Here is an 18,451-nt window from a genome sequence, read left to right on the forward strand (position 1 = left end):
AGTGCTTGTCCTAACACTTCAGAAAATCTCAGTGCACTCTATTTGAAATCTGAGTTAAGCTTTTTGGAGGTTTGTGAGGGTGAAGGAATCCCAGTGTGGTTCCTCACCCCTCTCTCCTTCCCCAGTCTGAGCTCCAAGCTCCACAGTGCTCAATGAGGCTCTGCAGGGCTGATGGGGGCAATGGAAAGGCTGTTGGAGCAAATATGAGTTCTGCAAAGACCCCGGAAGACTTTCTTTGTGCTGACAAGGAGGATCATAGTCTGCAAGTTGTGGTAATTTTAGAGCAGAAGTCATTTCGGAGCTGAAGACCCACATACTGTCTCACAGCATTCTGGTTATTAACTGATTGCAAAATATCCTTCATGAAAAACAGTGTTGAAGCACAACTGAGGAAGCTCTGCAGAAATACAGCTGTTTTGTTTATATGTGTTATTGCATGAATAATTGTACTGAAAGTAGAGAAAGATATCAAAAGCAGAGGTATTTTTATTAATGGAGAGAGATATAGGAAAATTTTGAAATTAGTGGTTAAAAGGTGAAGGCTGTTACAACTCATTTCTTTGGTAAATCATCTCCTACTTAATTTTAATGTCAACTCTGACAAGCTTATGTTTCACCAGAGCAAGAAGCCTTGACATGGTTAATGGTTTAGAGAACAAGTCTTCACAAAAGTCATTGCAAATGTAACCTCCCTTTTACCCTAATCCTTTACCCTCCCCCCACTCATGACTTCCATGAAAATTGTTTTAGCATAATGGCATCCTCTGGGAAAAGGTGTCAGAAGATAATGAGAATATTTGGCAAAGTTACAAACTAGGAGATATACAGAAGGTCTCAAGGGGGTTTAGTCTGCAGCACTGCCAGAGAGATAGTGCAATAAATGCTTCACTGATTACTGACTCGCAGGAGTCTGTGGGGAATCAGACTTGTTTTCTCCCTTTACACACTGGTAAAATGAAGTCCTTAGCCAGGATCCTAGTTACAAGGTAGGAGGGATGCTAGGGATGCTATTGAGGGCCTGGGGCACAGGCAGCCTCCCCAAAGTAGGGAGGCCATATTAAACCTTCGTGTGTGGTGTAAATTAAACTGTGCACAAGCCACAGATGAGTTTGGTGAGGATCTGAGAGCCTTGGCCACCTGCAGCACTGGGCTTATGCTGGGAATCTGGGGAGTGTGTCATGCTGCATGCACAGCAGATAGAGGGATGGGACATGGCACTATGGAGACATCTACACTTGCATGCCTGTGTGTCAGCAAGGTGTCTAAAGCTCCCTTATGCTCAGGGAAGTCACTGGCACCTAAGATGTGGCACTGTTCACATGGGCTTCAGCTCAGTTGCCCAGGCATTAGGCATTTGAGACGTTCACACTTGAAAATCAGCCCAAGGTGGAAAGTGTAACACAGTAGAAGTGTGGGACATGGGTGGTGGGAGAAATGCTAGAGCATTTGAAGCAGCACTAGGTGCCTGTGTTATATCAAATTACTTCTGAGTCTCCTCCTGAGTCTGTTAAACTCTCTCACTCCACTGAATTCACTGAGGCTCCTTTGCATGGCAGGGAAGCTGGCACCCATATGGATATCTACATTTGGGGCTCGTCCCCAGAATGAATAACCTTTCTCCCACCTGCCCAGGTATCCATTAGCAGAATCCTAGCTCCTCCCTTGGGTCAAAAGAGAAATGCTGAGATCATCTGCCCTAGCAGCCATCTCCAAAAGGTGACAACTGGATGTTGAGAGGCTGGTAAGCAATCCTTGCAGCCATGGCAACCCATGAGCCTGGAGCCCAGCAGTGTGCACTGGAACTAAAATGAAAGACATGTTTATGTGGACCAGAATGCTTTCTTCAAGGTTCTGCTTGTAAAGTCAATAATGACAAGTCCTCGGCAGTTTAAGGATACTCTAAGTGTACTAATTATCTCTGCCTTGGATGGTTTCCTTTTGTTTTAGTTGGAAGGCATATTTCAGTCTCATGCTATTGATGAGCTTTCACAGTTCAATATAAGAAAATAATAATTAACTTCTAAATAAAACAAGGAAAACAAAAAAATTTATTAATAACACTTTGACATACAGACAGGATCTTTAATTAGGTGAGCTGCAAGTGAGTAATTTTTTAAAGGAATTTTTGAATGCAAACTTGCAAGAGGAAGATAATATATTGGAGTCTGACCATTTTTAAAAAACTGGTTCTTTTAGATTAAATTAGAATTTCAGGCACATGGTGCAGCATTGGCACCAGAAAGATGTGTTTACTAATATTTAAGAGATGTAATTGCAGCTATTGGCTTTAACAGAAATTTCTCATGACCATAGCTTTAGAAATCAGTTTGGAAGTGAAGCACATAGACAAAGTCAAGATACTGGTCAGAGTGAGCTGATTATATGTTTCAGTATTTCACAACTGATCAAACAAATTCACCAAGAGTTATATACAAAATCCTGATGCTAACAGATCCTCTAGTCAGACAGACAAGCTGCAAATAGAATTTTGCTTGGAGATTTTCCATTTGAGTGGTTATTTTTAATGGGAAATTCAGCTTTCTGCAGAAACAACTGGCAATCCCTCTCAGTAAAAAAATCAAACAGTAATGACTATTTTCAGTTGCCTTTAACTAAATGGAGCTGACTTAAAGTGCTTCATTTCAGTTCTGCAGTAGATAACATTGGCTTCCCTGCAGTAAGCTGGTTGCTTAATAATAGGTGTAGTTTGGATACCTGGTCCTTCCAAAATCTGAGTTTCCCAGAGAACCACAAGAGTTTTAATACCACTCAAAAATCACCAAGAGAGGTTTTGCAATGACATCAGATGGTTCTGAGGATTCTTATATGAGTTCCACCAGCCCCATAGATTTGTAGAGATCCAGCTGAAGCAGCAGATCCCATGCAATTTCAGGGTGTACTGGGAGTCAAACATTCTCACAGCCATGGTCCTCCAGCTCAGAGCACTGAGACCCCCTTGGTCCATCATCTCTGTTACAGACAGAGGCAAAGAATGCATTAAACACCTCTGCCTTGTCCATGTCCCTGTTTGTGAGGTGCCCATCCTCATCCTGCAACAGCCTTTTGCCATTAATGTATTTAAAATAGCTTTTTGTTTTCTCCCACATTTCTGGGCAATTTCAACTCAGGTTGGTCTTTAGCTGTATGAATTTTCTCCCTGCACCAGCAAGCTGTTTCTCTGTATTCTTCCCATGTCACCTATCCTTGCTTACACTGGGCACACACCTTCCTTTTCCAAAAGAAGATGCCTGTTCAGCAAAGCTGACCTTCTGCCTTGTTTGCTTGATTTCTGACAGTTTGGAATTGTCTGCTCCTGTGCATTTCCAAGGAGTGTAAGAAACAAAAGTAAACATTTCATTTTGTCTAAGAATAAATAATTTAGTTTCAGTGGTTTTGGGGGGGCTTTTTGGGTTGTTTTTTTTTTTTTAAATAATTTTGTGACAAAACCAGAAATTGAAACATCATCCTCTCCTATAGGGTGAAAACTGATATTTGCTCTCTGTGGCAAAAGAGCCACCATGATGCTGCATCTAATTTCCTCATTTAGGTTTGTGTCATTCAGACTCTGCAAAAAAATCATAGCTCTGCAGCCCTTGTACAGTGTTCTACAAATTTTAGCACACACCACAAGTTTTAATAGCATTATTAAGCCTCTTTTAGCAACACAAAGGCTGTTATAGCTGGGATGATTAAGGTGACTTGTCAGCTGTGTAGTCATAGCATCCCTGTGAGTCACTGCTGAATGTAAAGGACTAGAGGGTTGTTTTTTCAGATGAGTTCTTAGTCAGGAAAAAAACCCCTTTATTCTCTTCTTCAGTCCTGTCACAGGCAGAGCAGTAAGTGATGTTTCTGAAGTTATCACTTAGCCTGGAGCTAAGCAAACTAGGCAATTATTTAGTGAAGCAAAATGTGGGATAGTAAAAGAGCTGACCCTGCTGCCCATGTCAGAGCCCAGAGAGCCAAACTGGCTTTGGGAGCCCAGAGGGTGCACAGTCCAGATGGATCTGGGACTGAAGAGCAGCAGTGTCCTGGGGCAGCAGGAAGTTTGTCTCCCCAGGGACTAAAGCTTTGCCCCCTCTTCCTCCTCTCCCCTTTTCTGTGACCAGAGGCCAACATCTCAGCTTCTTACAGCACTGCATCTTACTGGAAGCAATTTTACCTCTACTGTAAGAAACCTTGAACAAACCTGAACAAAAGGTGTTGTTTGCTGTTGCAGAGGAGCTGTGAGGCAGAAAATCTTTAAAATGGAAGCCCACACATAAGACTCCTTTGCAAAACCCTCATTAGTGTTGGAGCAGTTGCCTCATTTTGCTGACTTAAAGTGAGATAGTGCACAGGCTTTCTTGTTGCAAAGACCTTACAGCTTTTTGGATGAGGTTGTTCATGGATGCCTGTTCAGTTACCCTTGCATAGTTTAAGTAGTGCTGAATTCCTTTTACTTACCATTTATATGCTTCTACTTAACAATAGGCTATACTAGCTTCAAACTTTCATCCCTAAAACCAAATTTAGCAAAAGACATGCAAATGGGACTGAAAAGATAGTTAGTTCAAGATTTGCAGAGAAATCCTTCTCTTATCTGAGAATAAAGAGAGATCTGAAGAAGAAAGTGTTATCCTTCTCCAGCTGTAATTCATGGCAATGTTTTCCTAAATTAAGTTAGTTCATAAAGTCCTTATTAATATAGTATTGGATTCTTCAGTAAAATAACTGCTTTATATATCAGACTCCATGCTCTGTAAGAGATTGCCTTTTCTTGTGGTCCAGGGAAAATTCATGGATCTTCTGCTGGTTCCCCTTCCTAGAGGTGTCTTTTGTACCATAGAACAGTGTCTCAGATGAGTGGATGGATCCATGGACCCACAGCAGTGGATGAGTGGAATAGTTTTAACCTTCTCTCCTCCCTGGCTGCCCCCAGTCCATGGCTAACTGTGGTGGGCAGAACAAAAGCACAGCTGCTTTGCAATTCTGCATTTTGGACCACTTCCAGAGGTACCACAAATAAGCCCTTTTGCCATGGTTCATTCAAGTGAATTTGCTTATTTTTTTGTCACTGGCCAATAGATATGATCAACTTCTCAGTGATCAGGACTGCTCAGTGTATTAGTCCTTTAAAAATAGCTCGTGTTTTTTAGGTAGAGAACATTTTAGGCACAGACAGGTAGAAGAACTGCATCTAGTTGTCAGAAAGAAAATTGAGAATTATCATTCTGATTTGATGTGAATGCATTTGCCTCACCCTATGCTTTGGTTGCTTATCAGGAGTGGAGGGCTGGTGCCTGGATGTGAGTCATCCAGCAAATATTGTTAATAACATGTTCAGCATTACCAGATTATGAGTCTAAGCAGAAGCATCCTTGGCATATGTACCCACTGAAATGAGTTACATTTGCTGCTGTAAACCTGAGTACTGAGTTACAGAAACAGCCCTCTGGTGTGCACCTCACTCCTGTACTATTAAATACTTGCCAAACTTCTTTAATTATTTCTGTATTAGAATTGTTTGTATGCAGCAAAAGAATTCTGCTGTTTATTCACAACAGGTTTTGAAGCATCATGCCATTATTTCAGAATGAATGAAATTATCACTGACAAAATTATAGCTTCTCTGCCTAGAACAGCATCCCCTTCAAACAGGATGCCAAGAACAATGAAGTCTCCAAGGGTATTTATAACAGAAGGAAATACTGAATATCTAGACAGAAATCCATGTTCTTTATGCCTTTTCTGTGCTTTTTCACAGGCTTGATGCTCAAAATGCTTCGGATAATATTTTCTGGTTATTCATGTGTCCAGTTCTAACTGAAGATTAATTCAGCACCTGAATACTTTTCCATTTTCACTGGTAGTCCATTTGCAGTTGTGCCACTGCTGTCAATAGGAAAAACAGCATGTTGAAAAACAGATGCTGAAAGCCTCTGAGCCACTCCCTATGTCATTAACGGGGTACTGAGGATGTTGCAAAACAACATGGACTAGAAGGGATTTAAATATAAAATTTGAAAAGAGAGCATGAATTTGACTGGTTAACAATGTGAAATGCTGTTTTAAACACAGTTATCAAGCTGTTCATTAAGAAATGCAGACGTGTCTTTTACATTTAGTCATTAGGGCAGATGATGTGAAGGAGCAGAAAATGCAAGGACAATGAAAAAAGAGTAGGCACTATAACAGCAAACTCCTGTCCTTTGACCTCATCATATCCCGTCAAGGCTCTTTGATTCAGGAAATTTTCCAGCTTTCAGGGTTTCAGTTTGTATTTAAGGGGTGAACATCTGGACTGTTCCAGAATGGACTGCTGAACTGCAGAAGAGTTGGCCAGGCACATTTGAGCATAGATAGCACAGTGATCTGTGGTAAACAGCCTTAAGGAGTTGCAGACCCTTTTCCCCATCACACAGTTTGTTTACCTAAGAGTTGAGTTTCACAGCTTCAGCACCAGTTCTTACAAACTGTGAATTCCTTTATACCTGCCACGAAGGTCATTGGAGAAATCAGGTGCAAGTCTCATTTGCAGCCATCTCACTTGGCCTGTTTGAATGCAGATAAGAAACACCTTCAATTAATACATGTTGTGTGAAAATCTCATTTACATTATCAATTAAAAGTGTTCAGAAGTTTTTATAGCCCTGAGTATGCAAGTTTGTGATAATCCAGGATCCTGCAATTTCTATCAGTTTCTCTCCCTTGTGAAATAAAAGCCAGATGTATGGAAGTTAGCAGTGGAGAAAGTGATTTTAAGATAGTACTGTGTCATCATTTTATTAAAAGGTCAATTAAAAAATTCCATTAAAAAGATAAGTGAAAAAATACTAAGTGCAGTCAGCCGTTCAATAGTCACCCCTCAGCAAGATTCAAAGAGGACATTCATGCTTTTAAGTTTCTTTAATAATTTGTTTCTTTTCCTCCTTGGAAGAAAAGCAACGTGCTAACTTTCAGTAATGAGGTGTAGGTCAAATGTGTTTTTCTTTTAACGATTAAGGCCTTGCTTATGAGAGAAAATATCACTTCAAAGTTGATCAAGATGAAATCTGCTTCAAGCAAACAGGTTTGAATTGAATAGACTTCCCTGCCTTTATGTATTTATATAATGATGGCATGGGAATATGGCAATACATCTATATTTTTCACATTATTAATTTTACCAAAGTTAGTAGTGGTGAAATGGTCTGGCATGGCCAGAAAATCTTAGGAATTATGTGTGCTCATGGGCTATGTCTGGTTTTATCCTCCTTCTGCAAGGCTCTCCCATAGAACAGTATTACACAGCAAGGATTGCAAACAGGAGAAAGTTATTGGGATTTTTCTTCTTTAGCATGGAAGGCCAAGATCTCTGAGCCTTGCTGTCCAGTATGACAGCACAGAAGAGGAGTACAAGCAGAAAGGTTGAGGAAAAAAATCTCAACCCAAAAACTTCTGATGTTTAGATGGATTTCTGCTGGAATGGGAGCCAAATGTGTAAGGCCTGAGGAGCAGCCACTGCATTGTGATGCACAAAGGCTGAACTCCTGAGTGAGTTTGCAGTGAGTAGAAAGGTGCCAGTGGGAATGGGCTCAGGAATGGAGGCTGAACATGCAGCCAGCTTCAGAAAGGCTGCAGCCTTCTGCCCTAAGGCAGCACAGCAAGGCCAGAAGAGCCAGGCTCTTGCATCTTCTGCTGCAGCCCAAGCAGGGGGTTCATATCCCAGTCAGGCTAATACTTGAGTCACACTATTTACCAATACAATGAAAAAAAAAAAAAACCATTACTAACCTCACTAACCTTCTATACTCTTATCTTTCCAGCAATCTTGACACAGAAGAGCTCTGTGGTAAGTTCTTTTTTGGGAAAGAACATAATCTATGCCTGCAGCAGCCCTGTGCAAATAAACATGCCATGTGATTATTTTTTTCTGTTTAATCTTTGTAGCTCAAACAGAAAATAATTTCCACTCAGAGAACTCCTGGGAAAATGCAGATGGCTTATAATCTTTTCAGACTCTGTCATCCCATATGCGCAGAATTGCTTTGAAAATGTTTTTCCTAATCAGTATTTCACACTCTCTGAGACTCAAGATCTGTTCTGACATAAAGATAGATAGATAGATAGATAGACAGATGATAGATAGATAGATAGATAGATAGACAGACAGATAGATCTTGTCTTTTATTTCCTCTTAGTGTGAGATATCTTTTCTAGTTAGTTTCTAGCTTTAACACTTGTCATATACCCCCACTAAAAGAAAATTCATTACTTTCCTCCTACTTGAGCCAGGGAGAACAGCAAGTTTGACAAGTTCTATGATCCTTTGTCACAATAAAACTCCTGCAAGGCCTAGATTTTGGCCCAATTACCCATTTCTGTACCTCATTCTGAGCTGTGAGTCATTTCCCCAACACCCTGTTTGCTCTCCAGCTTATCTAACAGCACCTGATTTAGCAGTACTTATTGTGACAGAAAACAATTTACAAATGTTTTTGCAGGTTCTGCCGCAAAGTGTAAAAAAAAAAACCTCATGCTTGTCAACACCAGCCAATTTCTGAGGGAAACATGGCAGCCTGATAAGCTTTCCAGTGGTCAGCAATGTTGAAGACCTTTAAAAGATGAGCATTTTGTCAAGTTGAATACCAGCTCATTTACTCACCCACAGGCTGACATGGCCAAGAACCCCCTAAAAACCACCTCACCCTGTGGCTCATAAATATGTGACAAGAGGCTTATCTGAAGTGAACTGGGCTGTGACAACTTGTGCTGTTTGAGCATCTGGCCAAAATTGTATAAACCTGGCTGAGGAAGAGAGGTGGTTTTGTTCCACATGGGATTTAATGCAGCTGTTGTTGCACAGGCTTGCTGGACTGTGGGGGTGACAGCCCAGCACTGACTCTGTTTATTGTGTATTTGATTAAAGACAGGCTGCTTCAAATGCCTTTTAAATCCTTCAAATGTTGCCGCTAGGGTGTTTCTCATCTGTGAATCTGGTACTGAATTTACTCAATCCATATTTAAGCTTGTGATTATACAGCTCTTTCTGAGTTATATCAGTTCATCTCAGAAATTAAGCTAAAAAAACATCCAGGGTACTAACTCATAATACGTTTTCATTCTAAATAATTTAATTGAAGGTCTCAGCAATACCAGGTCACATCACAGTGTTCCTGGTAATTTATGTTTTCATGATTCCCCTGAGAAGGTCATGCTGACCTCTTAAAAACCCTGAAGGGTTGCTATTTATTATTTCAAAAATCTCCTATCTAATCTTGTTCTTCCTGTCTGCCACTTAGATGTTGATTTTTGTGCTCTTCCAGCTGATCTGATGTCTGAATGCCTTGTCTAACACAGTCTCTAAGCTTCAACATAATTTTATTTATTTATTTTTTGCACTGTTTCCTTCCTGTGCTTCCCTCTATTGTATTTCACCACATCAACCAAATGGGAAATTGGGTCATGATTTCCCAGGTTTGCTTCCTCTTCTTGCTGTGATCCCTCTGATTTTACATCAGCTTTTTCTGTTAAGAAGTTCTTTGCTTTGAGAAGCTACACAGGGACATCCTGCAACTTGCTATTTCCACGATTTTCATTAAAATTAATTTTGCATGCATCATATTTGTTGAAAGTATCACAGCACCTGGGACTAGAAGCTTATCTGGCTAACTCATGGTCTCTTCACTTCTCAGAGAAACAGCTGCTCTCAACCAGCCCCGCCTCACAACAGTCCCTACTTGATATTATCTCCTCTAAGGGCTCTACCAGAATTACTCACTTCTTATCAACATAATCAAATTCACCACATACATATGAAAACTTCATTTGCTGCTAGTAATTTTAGACTATTAGAATGAAATTTCAATTTAGAAAGAAGATGTAGATATTTTGAAAATAAGTTTGTTTCATCTTTCAAAATGATATTTACATTTTTTTGTGAATTTACAGCTCATTTATTGAAAGAAAATGTTTTGAAATACTGATTTTGGTATTTTAAGTATGCCAGGAATGATTTTACAGAGAAAGAATACAAAATTTAAAAAGAAAATTATCCTTTTCATTGTAACTCCTTTTTATTTTGCACTGAGATATTCAGTAATGCTGTAACTTAATTCAGACTTGATAAAGCTGGTATTTAATGAGACACTGATTTTTGAGGACATTTGTAGGTGATGTGGGGTTTTTTCTTCTTTTAGATTATTTTTCAAAGCACTTAGGAGAGTATGAAAATGTTCTGTCTGTCTTGGAAGACTTAAATATAACCATACTGAAGGCAATGGATAAAACAAAGAAAGTAAGTAAAAATTTTGAAATTTTCTTTACATTGTATATTTTGTTTGTTTGGAGTACTTCTGGTAGTTTTCTTATCAGAATTTACTAATTTGTATTTAAGTTCTGCCAAATATACAGGTTTGCAGCAAAATCCAGTAGGATGCTTGTCAAAATGGTTATAGACGAAATCTTTAAAGTCCTATCTGCAAACTATTACAGTTTGGATACAGCCAAAATCTTTGTGAATGCTCTAAAGAATGTTCTTTGCATTTTTGTATGAAGAGGGTTCTATGTCCCCTGCCAAATGTGGGTGAGTGTCAACACCACCATTTGGAAACAGACCAAATTTGAAAAAATAACCTGGTGGGTTGAGGGAAAGCTCCTGGCCAAGAACAAGATTTCATTTCTATTTGAGGCCTTTTAAACAAAAGCAGTGGTCACAGAGCCTGCCAAGAGGAGGTGTTAGGGCTGTTGCTCACCAGCAGAGCAAGGGGACCTTTACCCTGGAGGGAGGAGATGTTTCTCAGGGGAAAAAGGTTGGTTTATCCACCTGCACACCTGATCAGGATGTGGCACTGCTACAGGATATGCCAGACAGCCAATCCACCTGGCACCCAATTCATTGTGGCTGTACCTGCTCCTGTGTTCAGACCACATCCCAGCTGTGTGGCTGACCAAAAGTGCATCAGTACCTCAGGTGATTTACTCCTCTTCCCTGGCTGAACAGTTAAATGTCCTGTGCAAGGTGGAACAGCTTCAAAAGGTGAGGGAAGTGAACCCAGATCCTCGAAACCCAGCCACAGATCCATACCAGGCTAGTCATCAAAACCAGAGATTTCAGCCAAAATTATTCAGTGAGATCCCCTGGGGTCAAAAAACCTTGGTTTGGTTTTTTTTTTTTCAGTCAATCAGTGGAAGATCAATGTGGAGAAAGCTGTGCTTCTTTAGTGAAGCTGTTATCTTTGGTATTCAGGTGTTTGCAGGAGTAAAGTACTCATACATTTTACATAACCTGCCAAAATAAAAACCCAAAAGTGTAGTTTATTTATTTAGAGTTTGAGCCAGGAAGTTGAATGTCTGTTCATTTTTGCTGTGCATCTTCCATTTGTAATGAACTGGCAGTGACTCACTGTTGAGCTGGATATTAAAAAGCAACAGATTGGTTCATTTTAGCTATGCATAATTTTTAAAAAATAGCCATGTGTATAAAATACTCCTGCTGAAGGGCAGGATGTCATCTCATAACAACTGGAAGTAAATAAAAGACAGCATTTAAGAATTACTTCAGAAGTTATTTGCAAGGATAAGTCCCAGAAGAGTAATGAGATTATAAAAGATATGTACTGGCCTGACTAGAAATATGGATAAGAAAATCTGGAATATTAATAAGTGTTTCATATGTCTACTTGAAGAACCCATCTAAAGTATAACCCAACTACAATTTCTTTGAATTTTATTTTCTTAACTGAGGATTTAAGCTTAATGGGTTTTCTGTCTTCCAGGAATACTTCAGCTGACTAGTTGTTGGAGGTGGCAGAAATAGAGCAAGGGTAAAACTGGAAAAGCATTTTTAATTCCATTTAGTAGAAACTCTGTGTGAACATAGTCAAACAAAAAAGGTGTTCTCAAATATTCTAAAATAGAACTTTCTGCCAAGGATATACTCAGGCACTACATCTTTGTATGGAAATTAAATTTTCAATTCAAAGTTTGGATTGTTTTCAGCAGGAACTCAGTTCTCAGGAAACTGGTTACATGACCTCATTATCCGATAAATCATTGGAGTGCAAATATTAAAATTTCTATCTTAAATAGTTCAAGTTTTACTTAAGTTCATGGTCTAAAATCTGGACTTCAGACATCTAAAATCAGAGCTGGATGTGCAGCAAAATTTAATTAGCACACTGAGATAGCATAATAAATGATGTTCATCACCAGTGACACACAAGATGTGAGGCAGCTCATAGCTCAGGCTGACTCCCTGCACATGCAAACAGGTGCTCAGAATTGGTTGGTGTGGTTTTAAATGGCCATTGACCTGCATCTCAGGCAAGACTTAGATCTCCTCTCCTAGTGCAGCATAAAACTTTGTCACCATTCTGCCACTGCAGCCACTGAGTCCCTTGAGCAGTCACTGAGTTGTAGCAGCATTTATTACTGTCTTCAAAGTAGGAAAATTCATACATAGAAAAGAATTCTGGAACTGAAGACCGCACTGTGGGACCAGCACACAGTGTATCTACAGTGGCTGAGTCAGTTTCCAATGATCCAGACCAGCATGATTTCTGTGTACTTTATTGCCCTCTGTTGTTTGAAAGAGCTGTCAGCACAGCTTTTTTGAACTGCTTTCTCCAGCCTTCCAGTCCTCTGCTGTCTGAAAGTGAAACCATCATCATCTCTGGCAGAAAACATTTCAGTGTGTTAGCACGTTCAAGAAGCTTTGACTTCCTTTCACTGTTCTGGGGCCAGATCCCTCCTGTCAAACCAAACTAAACTGCACCTAGGAAGCCCTTGGGAGTGTAGGAACCATTCATGCTCCATTGCTTGATGGGAGGTGTTAAGCTAAAAACACAGAGTTAGATTTCTGTAGGAACACCTTTCAGCAGGGAAAAGACTGAGTTGCATTTGGAAGCAATATACTTCAATACAAATCTCATCTAACCAGAAGATGAGCTACAGTCTTTCTGTTTCAGTACTGTTTCCTTGTGCTATATCCTTACAGCAGGAAGGAAAGTGATGGCATCTGAGTGCACACAATTCCTGTAAATACTGAGGTACAGCTCTTCTTTTGGAGACAGAAGCACAGCAGGCTTGCATGGAAAGGAATGGCAGACAGCACAGGAAAAGAGGGATGGAACACTGCAAATTTTCTCCTTTTCAGACTCTGTAAAATCTGCTTCTTTGCTGTGGAGGGACTTTCTTTCCTCCTTTGCAGCTCTTTTATGAAAGATACCTAATGATCTATCTGTGATAGCAAGGGACCAGACTAGGTAAACTAGCAAAATGCATTTGAGCAGTAGTGATCAAAACTGATTTATTTAAGACTGATTTTCATGAAGTATTTACATACACAAAACATAAATATTAATTTTAGGATGAAAACACGACAATTATTCAGTGGAGCTACAAAGTTCTTGAATAGCCTTCCAAGTCTTCTGGGAGAAAAAAAACCCTAACTGCTTTTCACACGTTGCTTATAAAAACATAGAAAGGGGGGTGTGTGGTGTGCAACAGCAGGATGCTGGATTTAATGACAAACACAGCATGTCTAATTATCTGCTTCTATGAAATCATTAATTTTTCTGCTTTGCTCAAAAAACCCCAAAGCTAAACAAAGTCAGTGCAGCCTTATCATTACTTGAAAATATCTTGATTAGTCTAAAAATAGGAGCCTGTAAAGTAAAAGAGAAGATTATAAGAACTGAGAGAGTAACACAGGGCTTGAAATTTAGTTACTGATAGTGCATTTATGGTAATTATGTTACTCACTGCAATCTTGAGGGTTGATACCCATTATAAACTGGAATGCCTAGATTTTTTTACTTGCGTATTTAACTAGTAGTAACAGTAGTATTTACGTAAATTTTATCACAAAACAAATTATCTGGGAAGAAAGTTAGATAGGCATTTGTTTACAATGGTGTTCCACAACTGAAATTGTATTTGAGCACAAATGAAGTTTTAAATTGCTTTTTTGTTTTCACAAAAATGGTGTTAAATTGGCTAGCACCCATTTTTCCATGAGGTTAGAATTTACTAACATTTTTCACAGAATATAGTCTTGCTCTCTTTGAAATGACACTTTTTACAAATGCACCTTTCACAGAATTGATGCAGTGAATAGCTGCTGCCTAAGAAAAACAGGTATTGCTCTGTTTATCCTGACTATTAATTTTCATGCACTGATTTGGAAAACAGTTCGTTTGTTCCTTTAGATTTATTGCTATTTTTTATGTCAATCAAAAATCATGGCATTATTAAGGTTTAAAATCATTCAATTTGAAAAAAATTCTTAAATTCATCAAGCCCAACAATTAACCTCCTGATACTGCCAAATCCACCACCCAACCATGTCCCCAAGTGCCACATCTACATACCTTTTAAATAAGTCCAAGGATGATGACTCCACCACTTCCTGAGAAGCCTGTTCTGGTCAGTAAGTGAACTGACTGTCTCTCAACTGAAGAGAGAAATGCTGGTGATAATGTTAAATATATCAACAGTTCCACCCTGCTACAAGGCAGAGAGGACCCTACAAATAAAAGTTATTTTTGTCTGGCAATTTTATTAAATTTTGGTTTGGACTTTTAATTTTGTTTATTTTTAAGATTGTGACTGTTAGTGAAAGTCAAATCAAACTAAGATAAATTCAAAAAGCTGCAAGCAATTAATTCTGAGGAGTCATGCAAGGATATTCCAGACATTCATGCCTTTCCTCTTCTAGCTTCTTATCAGAGTAATGAAAACTCTTGGGAACTTCTTTGATCTTTTTTTGTGGAAGTTTTATACCTACTGGGTCAGAAAGATACAATGCTCAAATTTTTCCCAGCAGCAGAGAAGATGTGTTTAGTCAAAAATAAAGATAAAACAAAACAAAAACCCCATTAATTTAATATTCATACCTCTAAACAGAAATTACTTCGCAGCAGAAAAATAAACATTTAACTAGCCATTCTCCTCTTGATACCTATCAAAACTACCAGAGGCTTTGATGTTTTGTGTGTAGCGGTGCAGCCTTCTCCCTGGAGCAAGGGTGTTGCACATTTCCCTGCTACCTGCTAATGTCAAACACAGCCAAAACTGTTTCTTGTCTCTAAGCTATCTGATGCACCTGATAGCACTCAAATAGGAGTTACTTTTTATCCATACATGAATTTCGTACACCCTATTATTGCAACAACAGTGCATTACTCCTTCAGTAATCACAGTCCAGGGAATGATAGACTGTTCTGAGAGATGCTATTACAAATATGTGACAATCTTCTTTCTAATCAGCCATGGCTGCCTATTTTATTTCATTGCTGCTAAGTCAGCACTGCAGATAGTTAGCAGAAATTGTCACTGTTCCAAAGAATTTAAACACATAATTTATGCTAAATATAATATTTTGATAAACTTGTAAAACTTGTACCATATTCCAAGTTGAATCTAATAATTGGGCACATCCTGTCTTAGATCACTTTTACAGTGAGGATGCTGTAAAAGTTACATTTGTGTGATGTCAGTACATTGAGCATCTCTCAATATTTCTAGTGAAATTATGATTTTATTCTGCTGCTGTTTTGATTTCATCCTACAGTCTGAAGAATTAATTCGTAGGGATTTCATTTTAGTGAAGTTATTCTGACTAATTTTATATCTTCAATTTAAAGTTGTAACCCAGGGCCTTGTCCCTCTAATTTGGGATCTAAACATACAGGGCAGGAGACATTCCATGATAAAAGGAAATATAAATAGATTATTTCTTACTGAGTTCTACTCAGTGATAACTGCTTTTCAGTTGACTTGAGGGTATTTTCTGTCTATCTATTTCATAAATATTTTGTGAATTTTTGTTTAATATGACATATAAGTAGGAAACAGTAAATTTCTAAGTAATATATCAGTTAGAAGTGTCCCACTTCTTTTCCATCTCAAGGAGCTGCTCTTGTGGTAAATGGAGCAGCAGGATGAAGGGGAGAGGGCTGAGGCTGGCACAGAGACTGAGAGGATCAAGAGTTGCTGAACCTTGGTAACCCTGAGCCAGGGGCTGCACTAGGAGATTGCTAAATCCTGCCTCTTCTGCCTTTGTAAAAGGAGAACCTCTTCTGCACTTTTCTAGATAGCCTTTAGACACTTTTAAAGACCACAGTCACCTTTTCTACAGTGAAATCACTAATTATGTGCATTTTCAGTTTCATTAAACAAATCTTTGCTGCTTGCAAAGGTCACAGTTGCCTCTTGATGAGGGAAATGTGGAAAATTACCCTCATTCATTCACACTCAGTAAAACTAACAAGCAGAACAATATGTTAACACAGACTTATTTCATCTGGACTGCCCAAACTGTGGTGCAGTGTAATGTGTATGCTAATGAACAGTAACTTACAGCTGATGAAATTCAAGGAATGGGCCATTTTTCTGGTTTATGTACAGGCACCATTCATGGGTCCCATTACTGATTGGTGGCACGATGCACTGGCAGTACTGGGCATGCCAGTTAAGCTGATTCTACCATAATATAAACCTAATAAATTAATACAAAACTGTTGTACCAGTGTGCCTCTCATAAAATACAAAATAAGGTACTTTTCAAAGGAAATAGAGTGGTGAAACAATACTAAAGCATGCCTGCTAATTCCTTAGTGCTGAGAGCTGGGCTTGAGGTTTAAATTGAATGTAATGGATATTTTTTCCCTCCATGACTTAAATTACAATTATTCAGATCATTTATATATGCTGAATACCTTCTTCTATGATCTTTGAAGAACTTCAGAAAGACAAGTAGTAGCTGTTTTTCACTGGGCAGGAGTTGAAGCTGCCCAACATTGCTGTGAGCTCAGAATTTCTTGAATTATAAATTCTTTAAAAAAAACCCCAGTAAATAATTTGTAAATTATTTGCTCAACTACATGCATTAAGAGAGTTAAGTAACTCCACATAGAACAGTTGTAAGCACAAGTATTTCGGTAAAATATACATAAGGAGAGTGTCTTTGATAATTCTAGACCACCAAAGATGATATTAGCATCCTGCTTACCTTTCCCATCTTCAAAAATAGCTCTGTAAATCTGATAAGGTAACTCTAAGACATATCTAAAGATCACAAGGAACTTTTTCATAGGGAAGCCTTTAAATATAGAAGTTATGGGACAGGAATATAAAGAAAAAAAAAGACTAAATCCCAGTGCAATGCACAAACTTGGAGTAGTTATAATGAAAAAATAATCTTACTAACTTTTAGATGCCGGAAAGCTTTTCTAGGTAATTTTTTTTCTGAAGGAGTTAGAAAGCAGAAGCCTCAGACAGCAACAAGTATTACACAGCTGTTTATATGATCCCCATATCTGTGAGAGCCCACCTGAACAGTTTTCAAAATTAAACAATGCTGATGTACATTTAGGTTGTAATTCAGCATGCCTGTATCAGACTTACTATGAGTATCATCAGGAAGCAATATGGAGATATTTGCAATATTTACTTTCTGGATGACCAGAATTTTAAAATACAATTCAAAATCTTACAAGAAATGGTCAGTTCTGGGTTGATTTCTTCACTTATTTTCAAGAGCAATGGCAAAAGCTGAAAAACAAATGAAAGTATACCTTGGATTTCCACTGAAAGGTTTCAGTTATATGTCCATGCTGCACAGATTCACACATGTTGTTCTAACATGCCATAAAATCACAATTTTTGAAAATTAAATGATCTGTCAGGGTTCACTGAAATTTTAAATCAATTACAATGGAGACAGTTTAGAAGAATAAAATAACAGCTTTCCTATTGCACAAAAAGATTAAGTAATCATAGGAAGGTTGCCATAAACATTATTGTAGACTGGTGAGTCCCTCAGGTAAACAGACAATCTCTCATGAGCATCTATTTTAAAATTTTATCAATGAAAAATTATTTGTTGGAAAGTGGCTCCCAGCTGATTAGTCTGAAGGCAGAATAAGTAAATGTAGAAGACCACAAAGCTACTGGCTACATAAGTAACTTCTGATGATTCATGGGTGGTTTAACACCTGAGATTTCTGTACAGAAGTCTTCCAACAAGAACTAACTGAATAACAGATATTGTGAAAAGACTGCTCTCATTTGAGACCAAAATGCTTTTAAAGCTATTATCTGACAATCTTTCATTTTACATTCAAATTTATAAACATCTATTTCTGTTCTGATTGCAAACACATACATGAAAAAAAAAATCTAAGAGAAGTCTAAAAATCAGAAAGGCATTTTAGCTGTAATTAACATTGGAAAGAACATGGAATACCTTAAGAATACCAAAAATTCTCAAATGGGTTCTCAGATAGTGTAGGAGGCAACACCATGGAAGTGACAGGTCTTTAAAGCTTGGAGGTGGGGGACCATCATCTCCCTTCAGATGTGGTGACTAAAGAAATCTCTCATTGCAAGCACCTCATATTTTATGAAACTGTTTTAGATGGAATTGTGCCCAAATGTTTTCAAGATCAGCTGAGTGAGGAGCCAACAAATTCATTCAGAGCTTAAGAGA

At 38.5% G+C, this 18,451-nt stretch overlaps 1 protein-coding gene across 5 annotated transcripts in view; it reads left to right on the forward strand.

The window, feature by feature from the left end:
• The window catches only part of NECAB1 (N-terminal EF-hand calcium binding protein 1), a 53,135-nt gene that overhangs the window by 17,501 nt on the left and 17,183 nt on the right, over positions 1–18,451 (forward strand). For 3 of the 5 annotated variants that reach the window (XM_064391183.1, XM_064391175.1, XM_064391191.1), the window contains 2 exons: positions 7,785–7,810; positions 10,158–10,255. In XM_064391183.1, the coding sequence (XP_064247253.1) occupies positions 7,785–7,810; positions 10,158–10,255 (124 nt within the window). The remainder of the gene's footprint in view (positions 1–7,784; positions 7,811–10,157; positions 10,256–18,451) is intronic. The other 2 variants (XM_064391211.1, XM_064391201.1) reach the window with 1 other exon arrangement.

Source organism: Passer domesticus, chromosome 1 (assembly GCF_036417665.1).
Source record: "Passer domesticus isolate bPasDom1 chromosome 1, bPasDom1.hap1, whole genome shotgun sequence".
Taxonomy (NCBI): Eukaryota; Metazoa; Chordata; class Aves; order Passeriformes; family Passeridae; genus Passer; species Passer domesticus.